The 19,610-nt window shown below is 36.4% G+C and overlaps 1 protein-coding gene across 11 annotated transcripts in view; it reads left to right on the top strand.

The window, feature by feature from the left end:
* Nucleotides 1-19,610, top strand: part of PTPRC (protein tyrosine phosphatase receptor type C) — a 117,186-nt gene that overhangs the window by 66,483 nt on the left and 31,093 nt on the right. For all 11 annotated transcript variants that reach the window (XM_014829307.3, XM_014829305.3, XM_014829300.3 and 8 more), the window contains 5 exons: nucleotides 1,181-1,321; nucleotides 7,883-7,999; nucleotides 13,014-13,172; nucleotides 14,631-14,839; nucleotides 17,947-18,007. In XM_014829307.3, the coding sequence (XP_014684793.1) occupies nucleotides 1,181-1,321; nucleotides 7,883-7,999; nucleotides 13,014-13,172; nucleotides 14,631-14,839; nucleotides 17,947-18,007 (687 nt within the window). The remainder of the gene's footprint in view (nucleotides 1-1,180; nucleotides 1,322-7,882; nucleotides 8,000-13,013; nucleotides 13,173-14,630; nucleotides 14,840-17,946; nucleotides 18,008-19,610) is intronic.

Below are 19,610 nucleotides of genomic sequence, written 5' to 3'. Positions count from 1 at the left end.
TTTTTCTGGTAGGAAGTTGTTCTATATACTGTCTTATTCTTTCTTTCTTTCTTTGTCTCTCTCTCTTTCTTTTTCTTTCTTTCTTTCTCTCTTTCCTTCCTTCCCTCCTCCCTGCCTCCCTCCCTCCCTTCCTTCCTCCCTCCCTCTCTCCCTTCCTTCCTCTCCTTCCTTCCCAGGCTCCCCCCTCCCCACCACCGTCTCTTTCTCTTTTGGCCCTTGGTATTTTTAATGTCAAATCATTGTATTCTCTGTACCACTCAAATTCACAAAATAGACAAATACTCCTCTGAAAAATAATTTTTGGAATAGCAAAAGTAAATTAATTTACAAGAATTTTCTTGGCAACTGTTATACACAAGGCATTATTGAACAGATTATCAGAGAAGGATGTTATAAAAAATTATGATACATACATTGTTAGGATGAAAGGGAAAATCAAGGATAAGATCATATGATTCAAGGGTTTACTTGGTCAGCCCTCCATCAACAAAATGCATAAACAGCTTCAAGAATACCTAGATGAAAGAAAAATGGAAAAAGAACAGTAAGTGCTTCTAGGAATACGAGTTTAGGTTCAAATTGGGGGGGCAATAATTGAGATAACACTTCTTTTAAATGCTTCATAATTTGATGACTTTTAAATTTCTTTTTATTTGAATTTATTGAGGTGGAATCTCCCTCCCTTAGGATAAAGCCATCTGCTGTGTTACATTTGGCAAGACACATACACACACATACTTAGAAACAAAGGATGGAGTGTGCCATTGGTTGCAATGATCGTGTTATGAGGAAGATGCATGGCTATAATACAAGCAGTATGAGGAGAGCAAGAACAAGCATCGTGGACTGATGATAACACAATGATGAATCTAAAATATCTATTAGGCAAAGGCTAGCTCAGGTGCAATCTCAGTTTCTGAACAAAAACTGATGCCTCATTCCATCAGTTAAATTAGAGACACTCTCAAATTCAGTTGTACTTCCTACTATTTTCTTTAACATTGAGTGTAGCAAAATCATGCATTATTATAGTAGTTTTCAAGATCTTTTACTTATTATTTTGACTTTTTGCATATGTTTTCAATCTAATAGATATTAATTGTAGATATGAAATCTAGAAAGAAAGTCAAATGTGATATAATGTATTAATATACTCATATGCAATACTTATTTTTTTCAGATGATTCAGCACCATCTAAGGGGAAAACATTTAAAAAGGAAGATTTAGAACCCAAACATAATTATACTTGTCATTCACAAGTATTCTATAAAAATCAGAAGTTTATTGATAAAGAAAAAATTGTTGAAACAGATTTTGGAAGTGAGTATGCTACTTACGTGTATATGTAAAATTTATTTTTTGTAGTGTTTTTAATAATTCTTTGAGAATCACAGAAAATGATATTATAGATTTGGAGAAAGGATCTCAGAAAATGGATTTGCATCAATTTTTAAAGTAGAATTTCAAAAGAAATGACAGAGGATCCAAACCTCTGTGTTGTGAGGTTGTGGTGGAAACCAAATTGTGAGGTAAGTGAAATTCTTTCTTCTTGCAGCATCATTCCCTCCTTGCTGTGCTCCCACACCCTCTGCCCATCCGTCAAATCCTGCCTCTGACAGAAGGAAAGTGAGCACACCAGCTAATAAAATATGATGGTAAATCTAAGTATTGATGGCAGATAATAATTATTGCTAAAATGCCAGCAACATAAATAATAACAAAACTATAATAACTAATAATGACCAGAAAAGAAAACTTTGGAAAATAATAGCATTTGGGAGATGGAGGGGAGAAGAAAGTCAAAAGTACTAAAATTTCATTCTTGTTTACTGGAAGTATAGATATTCCAACTAAATTTAGAATCTACTGGAAAAATATTTTGTTGATTATGTGTGAGACAATTTATGAGTGACCAGTTGAGAAAAAGAAAGAGAAATAGATGTAGTTGCCTATAAGCAGTGGAAGATAGTTAGGGAATAAAAAATGTTCTACATATTAGAGGAAGAAAAGATGATGGAGAAAAAGAGGAAGAAGAAGAGGAAGAGGAAAGAGGGGGAAGAGGAGGAGGGAAAGAGAGAGAGAAAGAGTGAGAAGACAGAGAGTGGAGAAGGAGAAAGAGGAGAGGAAGGAGAAGGAGGAAAAGATGAGGGAAGGGGGGAGGGAGAGAGAGAATAGTAAGTAGAAAACAGTAGGCAAGATAATGGAAACGTTACAGTATATCAAAAGTCACTGTAAATATAAATGGCCTAAATTCACCTTTTGAAACATAGGTACTCAGATTTGAGTAAGGACATATTTTGGGAAAATTTTGTAGCCTTAAGGAAGATCAAATGCTATTTTAGGGAAAAATTTATCACTTTGCCAAAGATTAAGTGAAAATCAATGGGAAGTGCTTGGAAAAGAAGCAAGAAAACAAATACGCATATAGTAGAAGGAAGAAAATAACAAAGCTTAGGGTACATATTATTGAAAGGGGGAACAAACGAAAATACTAAGAATTTATTAAAACATTTAAAGCCTTGTTTTTCAAAATAATAATAATAAAATGATCAGACCTCTAGCAAAACAACCTTTCCTATGGATGAAAAGAAGAAAAGAAAACTAAAGATGCAGTGGAAATCTTACAAATTATAAAGCAACTTTGCATCCAACATGAAAAGTTAGACAAAATGCATGATTTTCTAGAACATATGAGCTATGCACATTCACCTGGAAAGCTTTAGAAATTGGAGTTAAAATTAAAGTCCAATATCTCTCTACTCACTTCACACTCGCTGTCTATTTACCTTACCTGCCCTCAAAAAAACATGAAGGCAAGTTTGCCAAATATTCAAAGAACAGATGGTTCATATCTCATCCAAACTATTCTACAGTATAGAAGATTTGGAAATCTATTAAATCATTTTGATTATTGATAGAGTTTGGGATAGGCTTAGGGTTAATATTATATGGATACCAAACTTGGGCAAAGCTGAGGCCACTATAGGCCGGTCTCTTCTTTACTAAACAGTGAAAAAAACTTTAGCAAAATGAATCCTTCAATGTATTAAAATATATATAACCACCAAAGAAGATATGCAGATGAAAAATAAACATATGAAAAGATGCTCCATATCATGTCATCAGGAAAATTCAAATTCAAAAAACAATGAGATACAGCAGCACACCTGTTAGAATGGCCAGGATCTGGAATACAGACAGCACCAAATGCTGGCAAGGATGTGGAATAACAAGAACTTTCATTCATTACTGCTGGGAATTCAAAATGATACAGCCACTTTGAAAGACATTTTGATGGTTTCTACAAAACTAAACACACTCTTACCATACAATCCAGCAATGATGCCTCTTGGTGCTTAGTCAAAGGAATTGAAAACATATCCACACAAAAACCTGCACATGGATGTTTATAGCATCTTTACTCATAATTGCCAAAACTCGTAAGCAATCAAGATGTCCTTCAGTAAGCAAATGGATAAACTGTAGTACATCTGTCAATGGAATATCATTCAACACATTAAAAAAATGAGCTATCAAGAGAGACAAAGTCATGGAGGAACCTCAAATGCATATTGCTAGTAAAATAAACCAATCTGAAAAGGCTACATACAGTATGATTCAAACTATACGACATTCTGGAAAAGGCAAAACTATGGAGACAGTAAAAAGATCAGTGGTTGCAGGGATTGGGGGTGGGGGATGAATAGACAGAGGACTTTTAGGGCAATGAAAATACTCTGTATGACGCCATAATGATGGATACATGTCATATGATACATTTGTCTAAACCCATAGAACGTACAACAACAAGATTCAACCCTAATGTAAACTACAGACTCTGGGTAATAATGATTTGTCAATGTAGGTTCATCACTTGTAACAAATGTACCACTCTGGTGGGGGATTTTGGGTAATTGGGAAGACTATGCTTGAGTAGGGGCAGGGGATTATGGGATATATCTGTACCTTCCCCTCAATTTTGCTGTGAATCTAAAAATGTCCTAAAAAAGTGAAATCTTAAAAAAACAGTATTGAGTAAGATTTATCTCGATAATGCAGGAATCCTTCAGCTTTAGAAAATAGCGGTTTAACAATTTTACTTACTTCATTCAAGACCATTGCAGAAAAGACCACATTCTTAAAAAAAGAAACAACAAAATAAACCTTTGTTAATTCACCACTATGTGGTTCACCCATTTAACATGTACAATTCAATGGTTTTTAATATATTCAGAGTTGTACCACCATTACCAGAATCAAGCCTGGAACGTTTTCATCACACCGGGAAGAAACCCCGTATCTGTTAGCAGTCAGTCCGCATTTCCCTTCTACCCCTCATCCCCAGGCAATCACCAGGCTAGGGATGGATTTCTGCTTTGATGGATTCGCCTATTCTGGACATTGCATATAAATGGAATCATACAATATGTTGTCTTTTGTGACCGGCTTCTTTCACTTAGCCTGTTTTCAGGGTGCATCCTTGTTGTTACATGTATTAATACTTCGGTTTTTTATTGCCTAATAGTACTCCAATAGATGGATATATCTTATTTTGTTTGTCCCTTCATCAGTTGAGTGACATTTAGGTTGTTTCCACTTTTTGGCTATTATGAATAATGCTGCTATGAGCATTCATCTTCAAGTTTTTGTGTAGACATATGTTTCATTTCTCTCATGTTTACACTTAGGATTGGAATTTTGCATCATATGGCAACTTTAAGTTTTGCAACTTGGAGAACTGCCTATCTGTTTTCCAAAGTGGCTGCATCATTTTAGATTCTCACCAGCAATATACAAGGGTTCCAATTTCTCCCCATCTTCACCAACACTCGTTATTGTGTGTCTTTTTAATTTTAGCCACCCCAAGGGGTGTGAAGTGGTATCTTGTGATTTGGATTAATGAATAATGATTTTGAGCATAACTTCAGGTGTTTATTGGCCGTTTGTATATCTTTTATCTATTCAAATCCTTTGCCCATTTTAATTGTTTTTACTTGAGTTGTAAGAGTTCTTTATATATTCTAGACAAAAGTCCCTTGTCAGATATATGATTTGTAAATACCTTCTCTCATTGTCTGACTGGTCTTTTTACTTCATTGGTATGTTTTGGGGCCTATCAGTTTTTAATTTTGATAAAGTCCAATTTATCAATTTTTGCTTTTGTTGCTCATGCTTTTGATATCACATCTAAAAATTCATGGCCAGATCCAAGGTAATGCAGATTTATCTCTATGTTTTCTTCTAAGAATTTTGTAGTTTTAGCTCTTAAATTTAGCTATATTAACCAATTTTGAGTTAATATTGGTATATGATGTGAGGTGAGATTCTGACTTCATTCTTTTGACGTAGCTCTCCGATGGTCCTAGCAGCATTTGCTAAAAAAGACTATTCTTCGCTATTGAATGTTCTTGCCAACCTTATCAAAAGTTAATTAACCATAATCATAGGCTTATTTCTGGATTCTCAGTTCTAGTCAATTGATCTACATATTGATCTACATATGTATCTTTATGTCAGTACCACACTGTTGATTACTGTTGCTTTATAAAGTTTTGAAATCAACAGTATGAGTCCTTCAACTTTGTTCTTCTTCAAGATTGTTTATATATCTGAGGCCCCATGACATTCCATACGAATTTTAGGATCAACTTGTCAATTTCTGCAAAGAATTCATCTAGGGTTGTGATAAGGGCTGTATTGAATCTGTACATCAATTTGGGGAGTATTGCCATCTTAATGTTGATTTCTAGCCCATGAATATGGGGTGTCTTTCCATTAATTTAAGTCTCATTTAATTTATTTCAAAATTGTTTTGTAGTTTTCAGTTCACAAGCCTGGCGCTTCTTTTGTTAAATTTATTGCTAGGTTTAAATTTATTCCTGTTTTATAATGGTGATATTTTCTTCATTTCATTTTCAAATTGTTTATTACTGGTGTGTAGACAGCCAATTGATTTTTCTGTGTTGATCTTACAGTCTACCACATTGCTGAACTTGTTTATTAATTATAATATAACAAGATTTTTGACAGAACATACTAAAATGATTTGCAATTTTATGCGGCAGGAATACCTGAGGACTAAGGGAGCTGCCTAAAACTATGTTTTCCAGTAACCCTCTAAAACAATTCAAAACCACAAGAAGGAAAATAAAACAATATAAACATTATGTCCTCTGCATAACTGGAAAAACCCAATACTTTTGGATGTTAAGTACTAAAATTGCGACAGTCTTTATAAGTCAATGAAATCCCAGAAAAAGTGTATCTTATTTTTCATAAAAGTGCAAAGGCATTTCAGTGGGGGGAAAGAGAAGTTTTTTCAACAAATGATCCAAGTACCTTATAGAAGAAAAAATGAGCATCAGCCTTTACCTCTCAACAAACAGAAAAATTAACTCACAATGAGATGCAGACCTAAATGCTAAAGCTAAAACCATAAAATATCTAGACAAAGACATTAGAAAAAAATCTTTTTGTTACTTTAGTATAGGCAAAGATTTCTTAGGACAGGAAAAGCGAGAATCAGAAAAGAAAAAATTTTATAAGTTAGACTTCATCTAACTTATAAATTGAACATTCCTGGTCTTTGAGTAAAACCATTAAGGAAATTAAAAAGCAAGCCACACGTTGTGAAAAAATACCAATAATTAATTTTTTCAACAAAGGATGTTTTCCCAGACTATGTAGAGAACTCTTCCAACTACAAAATGAGACATCAAGTAACCTGATAAAACTGGGCAAACCTTTTGAATATACGCCTCACAAGAGTAGATATATGAATGGTCAATAAGCACATAAAAGATGCTTAATATCATTAGTCCTCTGGGAAATGCAAATTAAAATAACAATGAGATGATGATGACATTACACGCACGCTAAAATAGCTAAAATCAAAAAGACGATACTGTTGCTGAGAATGTGAAGTAATAACTCAGAAATTTCACTCTGGGTATTTACCAAAGAGGAAAGAACACATATAACATGAAGAATTCTACCCAAATATTCATAGCAGATTCATTCATAGTAGCCAAAAGCCTGGGAGCAACCCAAGTGTCCATCAACAGTTGGGTGAATAGATAAAATGTGGCATATCCTTACAATGGAATACGACTCAGAACAAACTACTGACACGTGACAGCCTGAATGAATCTCTAGAACATTGTGTTAGGTGCAATGTGCTAGACATGAAAAGTACTTGCTGTTTGATTCTATCTATATGAAATGAATGAAAAGACAAATTTAATCTATAGTAACAGGAAGCAGTTCAGCGGGTGTTTGGGGTTGGGCAGGGGAGCTGAGTTGACTGGGAAGTGGCACAAATAAATTTGGGGGAATGATAGAAATGTTCTGTGTCTTCATCATGTTCATGTTCTTGTAATCATGTTCATCATGATTGTGATGGTGGTTATGTTGATGAGTGTATTTGTCAAAACACATCAAACTATACCTCAAATGGGTGTGTTTCATATAAATTGTACCTCATAAATTTGATTTGGGCATTTATTACATTCTTCATCTCAAGTTCTGATGACTAGTTACTGGAAGTAATGACAAGTGCTGCTCCAAATAATGACTGTTAAATTTACCAGTACTACCAATGACACATTTTCAGCATAGTGAAATCTAGAAATCCCAAGATAGCTTAATAATAATATGTATGAGGGGAAGAGGGGTTCTCGGATATCTCAGTGGAATGCTTAAATTCCTGTAGTGACAGTTACTCTGTTAAATGACTTCTAAAGCAAATTTAATAAAGCTAGATATCTTTTAATTTCATTGCCCAAAATCAAAATGTCGTTATTAACGATGCATGTTTATAATATGAACAATGTTTTCTATATGTCTTGTTTTTCATATTTTATATTCTTATTCTTTTAACAGTTCCAGAAAAGCCTGGAAAACTTGACTGTAGTAAGAAAGGTGCAGATTACATCGTGATTTCCTGGGAACCTCCTCAAAGTTCTTTTCATGGTTTTTATCTTTGTCATAATATTTCAGGTAACTTGTGTAGAATTTACTTCCATATCAAGAAAGAGAACTCAAGAATTGGAAAGTACTAGAAATGTAGATTGCGCTAGTGAGCCATGGAGCTCTCTACATAGTGACTGTGATGGGCATCTTATATGCCTTGATTTTAGAACTGCCCTCACTCGCTCTGGGCTCTCCAGCCCCTGAAATGACAGCCCGGAACATCTCCAACATTTGCTTGTCTTTCTTGATTTGTCTTAGTTTCAGTCTTTACACTCTAAAGCCTAGAAAAAGAAGTTTCTGGAAGGTAATACTCTTTACTGCACTGGTTTGAACTCATTATTCAAGCACACAAATAAGAAAACAAACATACACCTTCCAAAACTTGCTCCAGTTGATAGACACAAAATATTGGGTGAATAAAACCGAACTTATACCCATTTGTTCACGGAGGCCAGTTTGATGGCAGGTGGAATCCTGGAACATAGACCTAGTTAGGTCTATGTTATTTCTGCAGAGATAAATGTAGTCCAAAAAATGTGCTATGACTAGTTCAATTATGAGTCCTCCAAATGAGCCTCTTTAAGAGAACAAACATCTTCTGGACAAATTAAAATAGCCAAAATGCTTGTAGAAAGAGTAATCATGAATGGACCATCTCAGAGCAGCCTCGGCACCTGGGAAAACCCGCTTACTACACTCACTAATCCTTTATCTATAGCTTTAGGTAGGATTGAGCTATCTCACAGAATTCCATCTCTTTGTTTGGTAGATAGGACATGGACATAAATTTCAAATTTTGAAAAGTAGAAAGCCATTTATATTGAGCATGTTGTTTTATGTTTTGATAACATACTGTTTTTGCTGATTATTTGAATCTTAATCAAACAGCTAATGCAAAGTTAAATACCCATGTAGTTTTCAAATTAGCATAAGAGGACTCAAAAGCTATGGAGAAGAATTATATGCAATGTATTTAAAGTTAGTGTAATTTCAAAAGCTAGGTCTGTGAGAAAGGAAAAATGGGAATTACAGGAAGATGAAACAGCAAGACAATTAGATACTCTCGCCTCATTGGCCAGCTCTTGTACAAACTCTTGCTGCTTGGTTCCCATATGAAGACGTTGTTTGGTTTTCTTTTCTCTTCTCTGAATGTTCTACTTACTATACTTTGCAGTATTTCTCACTTTCTACACTCTCTTTACTACAGAGTAGTTTGTATGCCCGTGTATATGGTGGAAATTCACAGAGCAATGATTATTGTTGCCTTGTATTCTATACAGTTTTAAAAACCCATATTTGCATAATTAGGCTAAGAAGGATGTAATGAGTTAGTGATTAGCAGTCTGACAACTTTGTCGTTGTTGTTGTTGTCATTTGCAACTAGTACAGCTCCTTCTTCTTTAGTGCTGCCCAAATTTTTTGCTGTCTCAATATAACACTCAAACAGGATGGGTGGGAGGGGTTGCTGGACTATATCTGAACTCTGTGCATTGTTTTCTCCAAAACCATTGACTGGTAACTGAATCCCCCACCCTGGATCACATATTGACCCTCTTTAGGGGGCTCTTTGGAAGCATCCCGCACAGTCCACTCTCTCCTACAGAAATCAAACCCAGCTACCCTAAAGAGAAGTGTGCTCTGCTTTTATTCTCTCGTTCATCTCAAACTTATGCCGTAATGAGATCATCTTCCATTTTATGGAAGTCACAGAGAGTTGACAGGATTACAGCATTGTTAAAGCCATTCTTTTAACTACTCTCATTATTTCAAATAAAATTGCTATTGAAAATCCACAGGAAAAAAGCCTATGAATTATATAGCAGTTTACATTACATTTCAATTAGGTATTAAATTTCATTTCATTATTTCATAATTTAATCATTTCAGTGTCTCTGAAAGCTAAGAATTAAAAGAGGAAAAATGTAATTGACATTTGTTTAGTTTCCTCTGTTTATAGGGTGTTTTTATAATATTTTAAGATTTTATTAAACATTTCAATAATAACTCTGAGAGGAGTGATGCATAAATATTTTCGTATTTATATGATGCAACTAAGGATCACAGAACTTAAGATAAATGTTCAAATTCAACAGCTTGAATTGTGCTCTTTTTGCTACTGTGTTGTGTACGTTTTTAGCATGAGACACCTGGGAGAATTTCAGTATTGTGTATTAACTTAATGATGCTGAATGAAGATGAAGTTTCCTCAATAGTGAGGAAGAGATTTCTGTGCTTTGTTGCATTCAAAGGACTGTTTTTCTAAAGTTTGAAACCAGTGTGCACCCTTCAAAATCACAATGATGTTGCTGGAAATTATTTTGGATAAAGGTTTTTCTTTGGCATCACAAAATCCTTTGGGGATCAACGGGTTTATACTATTTGGCATAGTGTTCAAGAAGATACTTTAGAATCCAAATTGGGAAGTCATTAATGGATTTCCTGAGGTATTTTCTAAAAAGAGAAGTGACAAATGAGGAAGCCAGTGTCTTTCTAGCCATTTCCAGTGCAATACTCATGACTTGAAGGTTGGGCCTGTCCCTGTTGCCCAAAGAAAAAATGAATTTCAAGCACTAAGTGAAATAAGTCCTTAACTTGTCCCATACAGTTTGTGCTTCTGATGTCAGAGTCCTGAGAAAAAGTGTTCAAACACATAGGGGAGGCAAAGATGTTTGGATCAAGTATTTTGGCCTTTCAGTGAAAGCTTGAATCCCTTGGCAAATGGAAATGAACATTCTGAACCACCTTTCTAAGCACTGAAAACTTTGATCTCCCAAAGCAATATATTTTGAACAATGCAGTGTTCAAAATTAAATCAACAATTTGACTTTTGCCAGATTAGCTAAGATAGATGCTTCATAACTACATAAATGAAACATTTTGATAACGAACGGTTGTAAGCTTATATATGCAAACATACAAAGTTAGGTCAGTGAATGGAAACCAGATTGATCTTGAAAATGGCATCTTGACACCTGGATTGCAGCTGAGTAAGAAGACGGTCATTGTCCCAGCAGCCAGACCCCCCCATAAGGAGCAGGCAGAAGCCAAGACTCAGAGGGTGCCTCCTGACCCTCTTGAACTCACAATTTTCCCACCCTTAAAGTGAATTCTCCCTAGGGTCTGGGCAGGTGTAAATCAATTAACTCCAGGGACTGGCCCCTTGGCCGAGTGGTTAAGTTCACGCGCTCCACTGCAGGCGGCCCAGTGTTTCGTCATTTCGAATCCTGGGCGTGGACATGGCACTGCTCATCAAACCACGCTGAGGCAGCATCCCACATGCCACAACTAGAAGGACCCACAACAAAGAATATACAACTATGTACCGGGAGACTTTGGGGAGAAAAAGAAAAAAAATAAAATCTTAAAAAAAAATCAATTAACCCCAGCTTGGGGGAATTCTAAGAAATTAGACACTTAACCAGGCTAGAACAGACACTTTATCTCACCTACTATTTGGCATCCCATGGTGAGGTAGAGATATTACTATAATTTGCATTTGAAGGATAAGTAACTGATACAAGGAATGAGCACATGTTAGATCTTTTCTTATACTGTTTCTGTAAGTTCAGAGGCACATCCAGGGGAATGGAAAAGGGAAGACTAAGGCAAAGCTTGGCCCCACTGCAGACCCTTGTCCTCTCTTCCACATACACAGTCTGCACAGTGGTGAGGACTAGAGCATGGATTCTGGAGCATCAATTCCCGGATCCCATGAAGATTCTGTTCTTCCTTTTCCTGTGAGATCATGGACAGATGGCTTAATGTTGCTATGGCTCAGTTTTCTTATCTGTAAAATTGGATGGTCTCAAGAGTGCCAACCTATAGGGTTATGGTGATGGTTAATTAATTCATGTATGCCACTTAAAACAATGCTTGGCACATGGAGTGATCTATTCATTCTTTTTATCGTTATTGGTATTATTATTATCTTCACTGTAACTGCTAGCCAGTAACATGCTGTCCCTCTAATCTTCCTTTAATGCATCTTTCTTTCTTTCTTTTGTTTTTTGGTGAAGAAGATTGGTCCTGAGCTAACATCTTTGCCAATCTCCCTCTTTTCGCTTGAGGAAGATTGTCCCTGAGCCAACATCTGTGCCAATCTTTTTCTGTTTTTTATGTGGGATGCTTCCACAGCATGGGTCAATGAGCAGTGTGTAGGTCCATGCCTGGGATCTGAACCTGTGAATCCTGGGGTGCTGAAGCAGAGCACGCAAACTCAACTGCTATGCCACTAAGCCAGCCCCTGATGCATCTTTCTTGATGTCACTTGACTACTCAGAAATAGTCAGTGGCTAGTGATTTTTCAGCTTAACAAGCGCTAACTCTTCTGCCTTGATGTTAAAACACACTCAGACAAGGTCCTATCTCTCAAATGCCTCCCCAGTGAGAATCTGCTGTCCTAGTAGGGTTTGTCCGTAAATTCAAAATGCTCCTTCTTTCCTTTGTAATGCTTTCTTTTCTCCCGTGCACCTGTGCAGTCTCACTCATCTTTCAATGAGCAGCTCAGATTCTACTGTCAGCATGAAGTTTTCCCCCATTGTCGCAGCTGCCATGAATTACCGTCGTGCTTAAATTAGTAGGGTGGAATGGATCTAATTATTGGTGATCAAATGGATTCTGCATCTAAAATGCCTAACAGTAGCTAATACCAGTGTTTGAAGTATCAGAAAAAGGTTCACTGACAAATAATCTTTCTGAAACATCGCAACTCAAGACTTTCCTAATATCCACTGTGGGCTCTGTTTTCTGAGAAAGGAAACAGATCATTTTTACAAATGTGCCTGAATTTATTAAATATTTTGTGCACCAAATTAATGATGAGAAACCATAATATTTGAATACTTGAGTCTATTTATAACAATTGAATTTGCTCAATAGATTTGCTGATAATTGTATGTGCTTCTGAGTACCAGAGAGGTATTTATTTCTCAATCACTCAGTTTGGAGTTGGCTTGGAATAACTTCTTGTGGAGACTAAATTAAATCTGTGGTAATCCCAGCTTTTAATAACTTAATAAATGTTCCTATTTTTTTTTCTGAGGTCGAAAATGCTTGCCTCTGGATGAAAATCAGACCTGGTATAATTTGAAAAATTTGAAACCTTATACAGACTATAAAATATCAGTACATGCCTATGTCAATGGAAAAGTTCAACGTAATGGATCTGCTGAGACATCCATATTTAAAACAGACGCAGCAGGTATGTTATATGCTTTAGTGCTGCTTTGTATGAGTGGCAAGGAGCAAAGTATGAACTTTGTAGCACACACTACATCTATCTGTATGCTTCATTTGGGAAACATGCTGACCTGGCACATTTGTTGACCTCTAGAGTTTAAAATAATTTAATAGCATTATCTTGAGTTCTCTGTTTCTTCAGATATTGTTGTAGAATTGTCAGAATGAAGTGTGAGGGCATATTAACTGGTACAATTTATAAGATTTTAGGTAATTAATTATCTAACCAACTAGATAAAAATGAATCATCTATTATTTTCTCTATTCTCTAGAAACGTTAACTGTAATCAGACATCCAATAATGTCTCACTCACAAAGCATTCACTTACTGACCTCTGCTCACCTGAAAAACACCTCATAAAACATATCATTTTGTCGGGGCTGGCCCCGTAGCCGAGTGGTTAAGTTCGCGCGCTCCGCTGCAGGCGGCCCAGTGTTTCGTTAGTTCGAATCCTGGGCGCGGACATGGCACTGCTCATCAAACCACGCTGAGGCAGCGTCCCACATGCCACAACTAGAAGGACCCACAACGAAGAATACACAACTATGTACCGGGGGGCTTTGGGGAGAAAAAGGAAAAAATAAAATCTTTAAAAAAAAAAATAACATTTTTTCAACATTTTCTTCTCTTCATTACACTGAACCATCTACCCTTTTATGTCATGTTTTCCATTTGAGGGTTCCTTTCAATAGCATTTGGCTCTTGCCACCTGTATGATGTCCCCACGGATTCCAGGCCCAAAGGTGGATCTGCCCCTGAGGTGAATAACTCCATTAGGTCAGGGAAAACGAGATGCCCCTGTGTAAGGCACCGTCTGTAGCTCCAGAGACTGGAGCTGGCACCAGGCTCATGAAGAAAAACTGTCCTATTCGCGGCTAGACATAAAATGCTCTTAACGTCATTTCGGTTCTGATTTTAAAAGTCCAGGTCCTCAAGCTTACGCTCATGTTATTTTCCTGAATTTCTGTGATATCACAGAAAACAAAGACAATTTGTTTTTGGTCCTGAAGAATCCAGCCAGGGAGGTGCTGACCAGGATATTGCAAGGACTTCAGGAAGGAAGGACCTGGGCTGTGTGCAGGCCTTGGGGGTTTCCCAGTCATCCTTCTCCCCTCCCCTCGCTCCCTCTCCGCTCCCCTCTCTTTTTCTCCATTCTCTAACTCTACACCGTCTCCTTGGAGGATTACATAAACTCTATGGCTTCAAGGACAGCTTATATGCTAATATTCATTGACTGAATAGGTGATTTATTTTTAGATGTTTTTTACAGCTTTTTCACGTATATGCTATCGTAACTTCCCATCCATAGTCCCCAAATTAACACTTAAATTACTTTAAATTGTACGCATATATTGTCAAGTAATTTATGTATGTGTTTACCAAGGGATTACAGTAATAATTCTTTCTTCATTTTGACAGCTCCAGGCAATGTCACGAAACTAAGGGCTTCGCTGATTTCAGATAATGCTGTGAATGTGACTTGTGAGGCTCCTGTGGAGCGTAATGGCCCCAGCAGAGAGTTCCATTTGAAAGTCGTAACTGGAGGTCACCGGGTTAAAGAGGAAAATGGCAAAGACTGCTTCTTCTCTGTAAAAAATCTTCAATATTCAACAACATATATATTTGAGGTATGATTATAATTTCCATAATCACTATAGTACTGACTTACTGACGTGACAATGATTATTACGTGGTACTTAAGTAATACTAAGACCAGTGCTCACGTGAGCTTGAGAAGCTCTGATGTCTGATGGAATCACACGCTAAAAGTCTTAAAAGTTTGACTCCAAACTTTTCGTCCCCCGCCCTAAAAACAGTGGTTTAAAGCAAATACTTTGTTGGAATATTTTTGACCATCCATATGAGTGACTTATAGCTAAATTATTCCTCCTTTGTCAAGAAGCACAACATTTTATGCACAGTAGATGATTACTCTGCTAGATATTTTATTTACTTTGGCCTTTTGTCTTGACTAATGTGACCTTTTTTTTTTTAAAGATTTTATTTTTTTCCTTTTTCTCCCCAAAGCCCCCTCGGTACATAGTTGTATATTCTTTGTTGTGGGTCCTTCTAGTTGTGGCATGTGGGACACTGCCTCAGCGTGGTTTGATGAGCAGTGCCATGTCCGCGCCCAGGATTTGAACCAATGAAACACTGGGCCGCCTGCAGTGGAACGTGCGAACTTAACCACTCAGCCACGGGGCCAGCCCCCTAATGTGACTTTTTCAATTGCAAAAATTTGTTATGGAGCCAGCCCAGTGGTGTAGTGGTTAAGTTTACACACTTCACTTTGATGGCCTGGGGTTCCGAGGTTTGGATCCTGGATGTGGGACTACCACCGCCTGTTAAGACAGGCTGTGGTGGTGTCCACATAAAATAGAGGAAGATTGTGACAAATGTTAGCTCAGGGCCAATCTTCTTCATCAAAAAGAAAAAAGCTCCTGTTTAAAAAATTTTTTTTCACAGGTATATTGGGGTTAGAAAATAGTAGAAATAAATATTAGGAAACACCTAACATAGAGACTTAAAAACCTCACTCATAAAATCACTGTCTACTGATCATATTTTGTGTATACGCTTCTAAAATAGAAAAACTCAAGTCTTTCCCTCCTGTTGTGGGGAAAAATCCTGAGTTTAGTTGATCTTTTGTGTGCTTCTGCTCTGTGAGCCTCTTTTGCTATTCACAGGAAACACATCATGTCTGACACTTCTGGTCACCAAATGTATAGAGGTTTTTTTCCCCAAATCAAGCAAGTCTCTGTGACATCAACTGAGTGTCCTACAATTTAATTCAAATCTGACACTGTTTACCAGCAGATAGCAGCAGATCCCACAGGTCAAGGGCTCAGTCCTGCACGATTGCCCCTACTCTACTTCACATGCCAGTCACAAGGAGTGAGTTCCCAGGTTACCCACAGCTTCTGTCATTTACACCTTGATGAGGGAGCAGTCATTTTCAGTTTATTCATCATTGTGATCCCTGGTTAATAAATTAATATGGTTGCTTTATTATTGTTAATTTGTTACTTTTTTTTGTAGGTCTATCTTGATGTTCTAATAGTTTTGGGGTTGAAAGTGTTTTTCATCCAGTCATTTCTCTTTTTTTTAGTTAACTAAAAAAAAAATGAATGAAAGCTATGAATTGTCCTTTGGTAAAATTTTGACTGTATTTCATGTCTATATTATTTATCACTAATTTCTCAATGACTGACAAAATTTAATAAGTGGATTTTTAGAGTAGAATGTTCTTAGGATTGATAATTTCTAAAGCCTTTATAATTATAATTTGGAAGAGTTTCTAATTGCTCTGTCTTTTTAAGAGAGTGTTTCTATATTTCTAGTGCTTGAATTTTTTTTCTTGCTATTAATTATTAGTTTACAAAGATAATTGGGTTTTACAATTTCTGCCTTTTGGAATTTATGAAGTATTTTTTACAGCTCAACATACAATAAGTGTTTAAGAATATTCTGTGAATACTGGAGAAATTATATATCTTCCATAGGGTAAAAACTTAGATATATATTTTCCAGATTTATCATTAATCTCTTTGAACGCTATTATTCAGATTTATTTTTACTCAATTTTGTATTTTGCCAAAGACTTTTATTGCTTTCTTGCTCCTTGCGGTTTCCGTTGTATATCTAAACTGGGTTTTTTTTTCTGCTTTTTCTCCCCAAATCCCCCCAGTACATAGTTGCATATTTTAGTTGTGGGTCCTTCTAGTTGTGGTACGTGGGATGGCACTTCAGCATGGTTTGATGAGCAGTGCCGTGTCCACGCCCAGGATTCGAAAGGGTGAAAGCCTGGGCTGCTGAAGCGGAGCATGTGAGCTTAACCACTCTGCCACGGGGCTGGTCCCTATCTAAACTGTTTTTGGTTATTTGTGTTCAATATCATGAGACACAGGTATTTATGCTAGTTACATCCATACTGTAGACTCGACCCCGTATCACTTTAAGGCATCAATCTTTATCACTTCAGAGCATCAATCTTTATCATTTTAGCCTTCGTGAACTAAATATCACTTCAATATAAACATTGTGATTCTTATATTCTAGTGTTTCCATTTACCCTTACAAAATTTTATGTATAACTCGTAGAAACAGTAAATGTAGAATTTTCTTTTTAAATAAAATATGAAAATATTAGTCTGTTAATAGGAAATTTTAACTTTAAATTATGAATATTTTGATATGTTGGATTTTGTTCCTTTAGTTTCACTTATTCTTGTTGATTATAATTATTATTATTACTAAATGGGCTAAGATTTCTTTATATCTGATTCACTGTTAAGTGTTTTCTTTTTAAAAATATTTGGTGAAAAAATCAACATAACCTGAAGCTGCAACTTTAAATTAAAGCTGACCAGTTGTGGGGGTTTTTGGTGAGGAAGATTCACCCTGAGCTAACATTCGTTGCCAATCTTCCTCTTCTTTTGTCTGAGGAAGATTAGCCCTGAGCTAACATCTGTGCCCATCTTCCTCTATTTTGTATGTGGGATGCCACCACAGCATGGCTGACGAATGGTGTAGGTCTGCAGCCAGAATCCAAACACGAGCCTGGGCCACTGAAGCAGAGCATGCTGAACTTAACCACTATACCATGAGGCTGACCCCTAACCAGTATATTTTTAACAAAAATAAACAGCATTGCATGATAAATAATGTATGTGTTACACTATGATATATAAATTTACACTAGAAGACAATCTTCTCTTTTACCTCTGAAATTTAGGTCTATTTTCATAATGGGGAACATCGTGGACCTTCAACAACTGTTTCAGAAACAACATCTTGTAAGTCTTTACTTGGCTATTTATTATATTATATTTATATTAGCATATGTATTAGCACTTTCAAAGCTTTACTATTTGACATTCATACTCATGTTTAACTACTAAATGTTTAAATTATATGTTTTCCATAAATATAATATTTTAAGTTGTCTGAAAAAAACACATGTCTAGGTAAACATCATATTAAAATGCAATATCTTAAATTCAAGTTAGGAGATTCAATTATTAAAGGATTGATTTCATAAAATAATTCATAAGAGGATTTATCTGTGTAGACTTTTAAATTATGATTATGCTTAGGACACTTCTTCATGTTAGTAACAAAACATGTTTGTTTCATGTACTGTTTAGAGTTGCTTACCTATTTATCTGATTCTGTCCCTCAATGGTATGCTTGGCAGAAGTGGGCATTTCATACAAATCTGCTCTAATTTACCTAACTGAAGCTAAGCTAAACATTCCTTAATAACCATATGGCTATTACTTTTTCATCACTAATATTTAAAAATATTTAATCAAAATAAAGGTGCATCTAGAAAAAAATTACTTAAATTAAAATGTTATGATAATAATGAAAATCACAGCTATGTGCCATCACTCCCCATCCATTGTTCTACTCACCAGAGGGACCACTTTTCACCACTTGTCTTTTAGGTTCTCCTTATAGTCTCCTGTGTATAGGTCAACAATATTGTCTGCTGCTCTTTCTAGAGTTACTAACATCGCCCGTTGATCTGAGCCTATGGAGGAAGAGGATAGTACACTGTGTTAAGTTTTCTCTACTTGTTAGCCTTGCAAGAAAACATTAAATTATTTTAAGTTCTCTGTGCTGTGTTATCAGCTACAGATCGTTCCTGATGCTGCCACTTCTCAGTCTTTCTCTCTTAGACACATACGCACGTGCACAATCACCAATGCTTTATTTTCCAAAGTCTTCCCAAAGAGGGAAGATACAAAAACAGCTTACTTTCCAAACTGCTTTACGAGGTCCTACATAAAGTTTTAGTTCTTCCTGCTCAGATTTGTAAAATAAAAGTTTTTAATGTTAAATGCCAAATAAATTCAGCCAGATATCTTTGCTTTCATTTCCCTCTAAATACTTTTCTTTTAGAATCCCTTGCAAGACAAAGAGCTTCGCTGAATTTTTCTGATTTTCTAAATAATTTATAGTTGCAGCACCCACTCTTGGGGGTCGTAGACTCAACTGGACATTTCACACTCACATTGTAATAGACCAGACCTGGCATCATGTCATTCAGAGAAACACAGAACAGGACACACAACATGCTGGGAAGAAAGTCTGGCAGCATGAATCCTGGTAGCAGTGCACACGGCAATTCACGGACTACTCTTTGACCCTCCCGGAGGCAACTGAGATGTAAAAGAATTGAGAACACATGTGTGGGTGTGGGACCTGCCCTGGCTTAGAAGCGCCACAGTAAGGAAGGAACCAGTATCTCTTATAGTAGTTCCATGGACATAGTTTCCAAACACGTCAGTAGGGATGTGCCCAAAGCTGGGACTTCCCACCAAGACAGTAGAGTTCATTCATAACCCTCCTTGTCCAGATACAGCTTGGCAATGAGGGATCATTTTTATCAGT

Source organism: Equus asinus, chromosome 30 (genome assembly GCF_041296235.1).
Source record: "Equus asinus isolate D_3611 breed Donkey chromosome 30, EquAss-T2T_v2, whole genome shotgun sequence".
Lineage (NCBI taxonomy): Eukaryota > Metazoa > Chordata > Mammalia > Perissodactyla > Equidae > Equus > Equus asinus.
The sequence above is the reverse complement of the archived record's forward strand: the minus strand, read 5'-3'. Positions and strand labels throughout refer to the sequence as shown.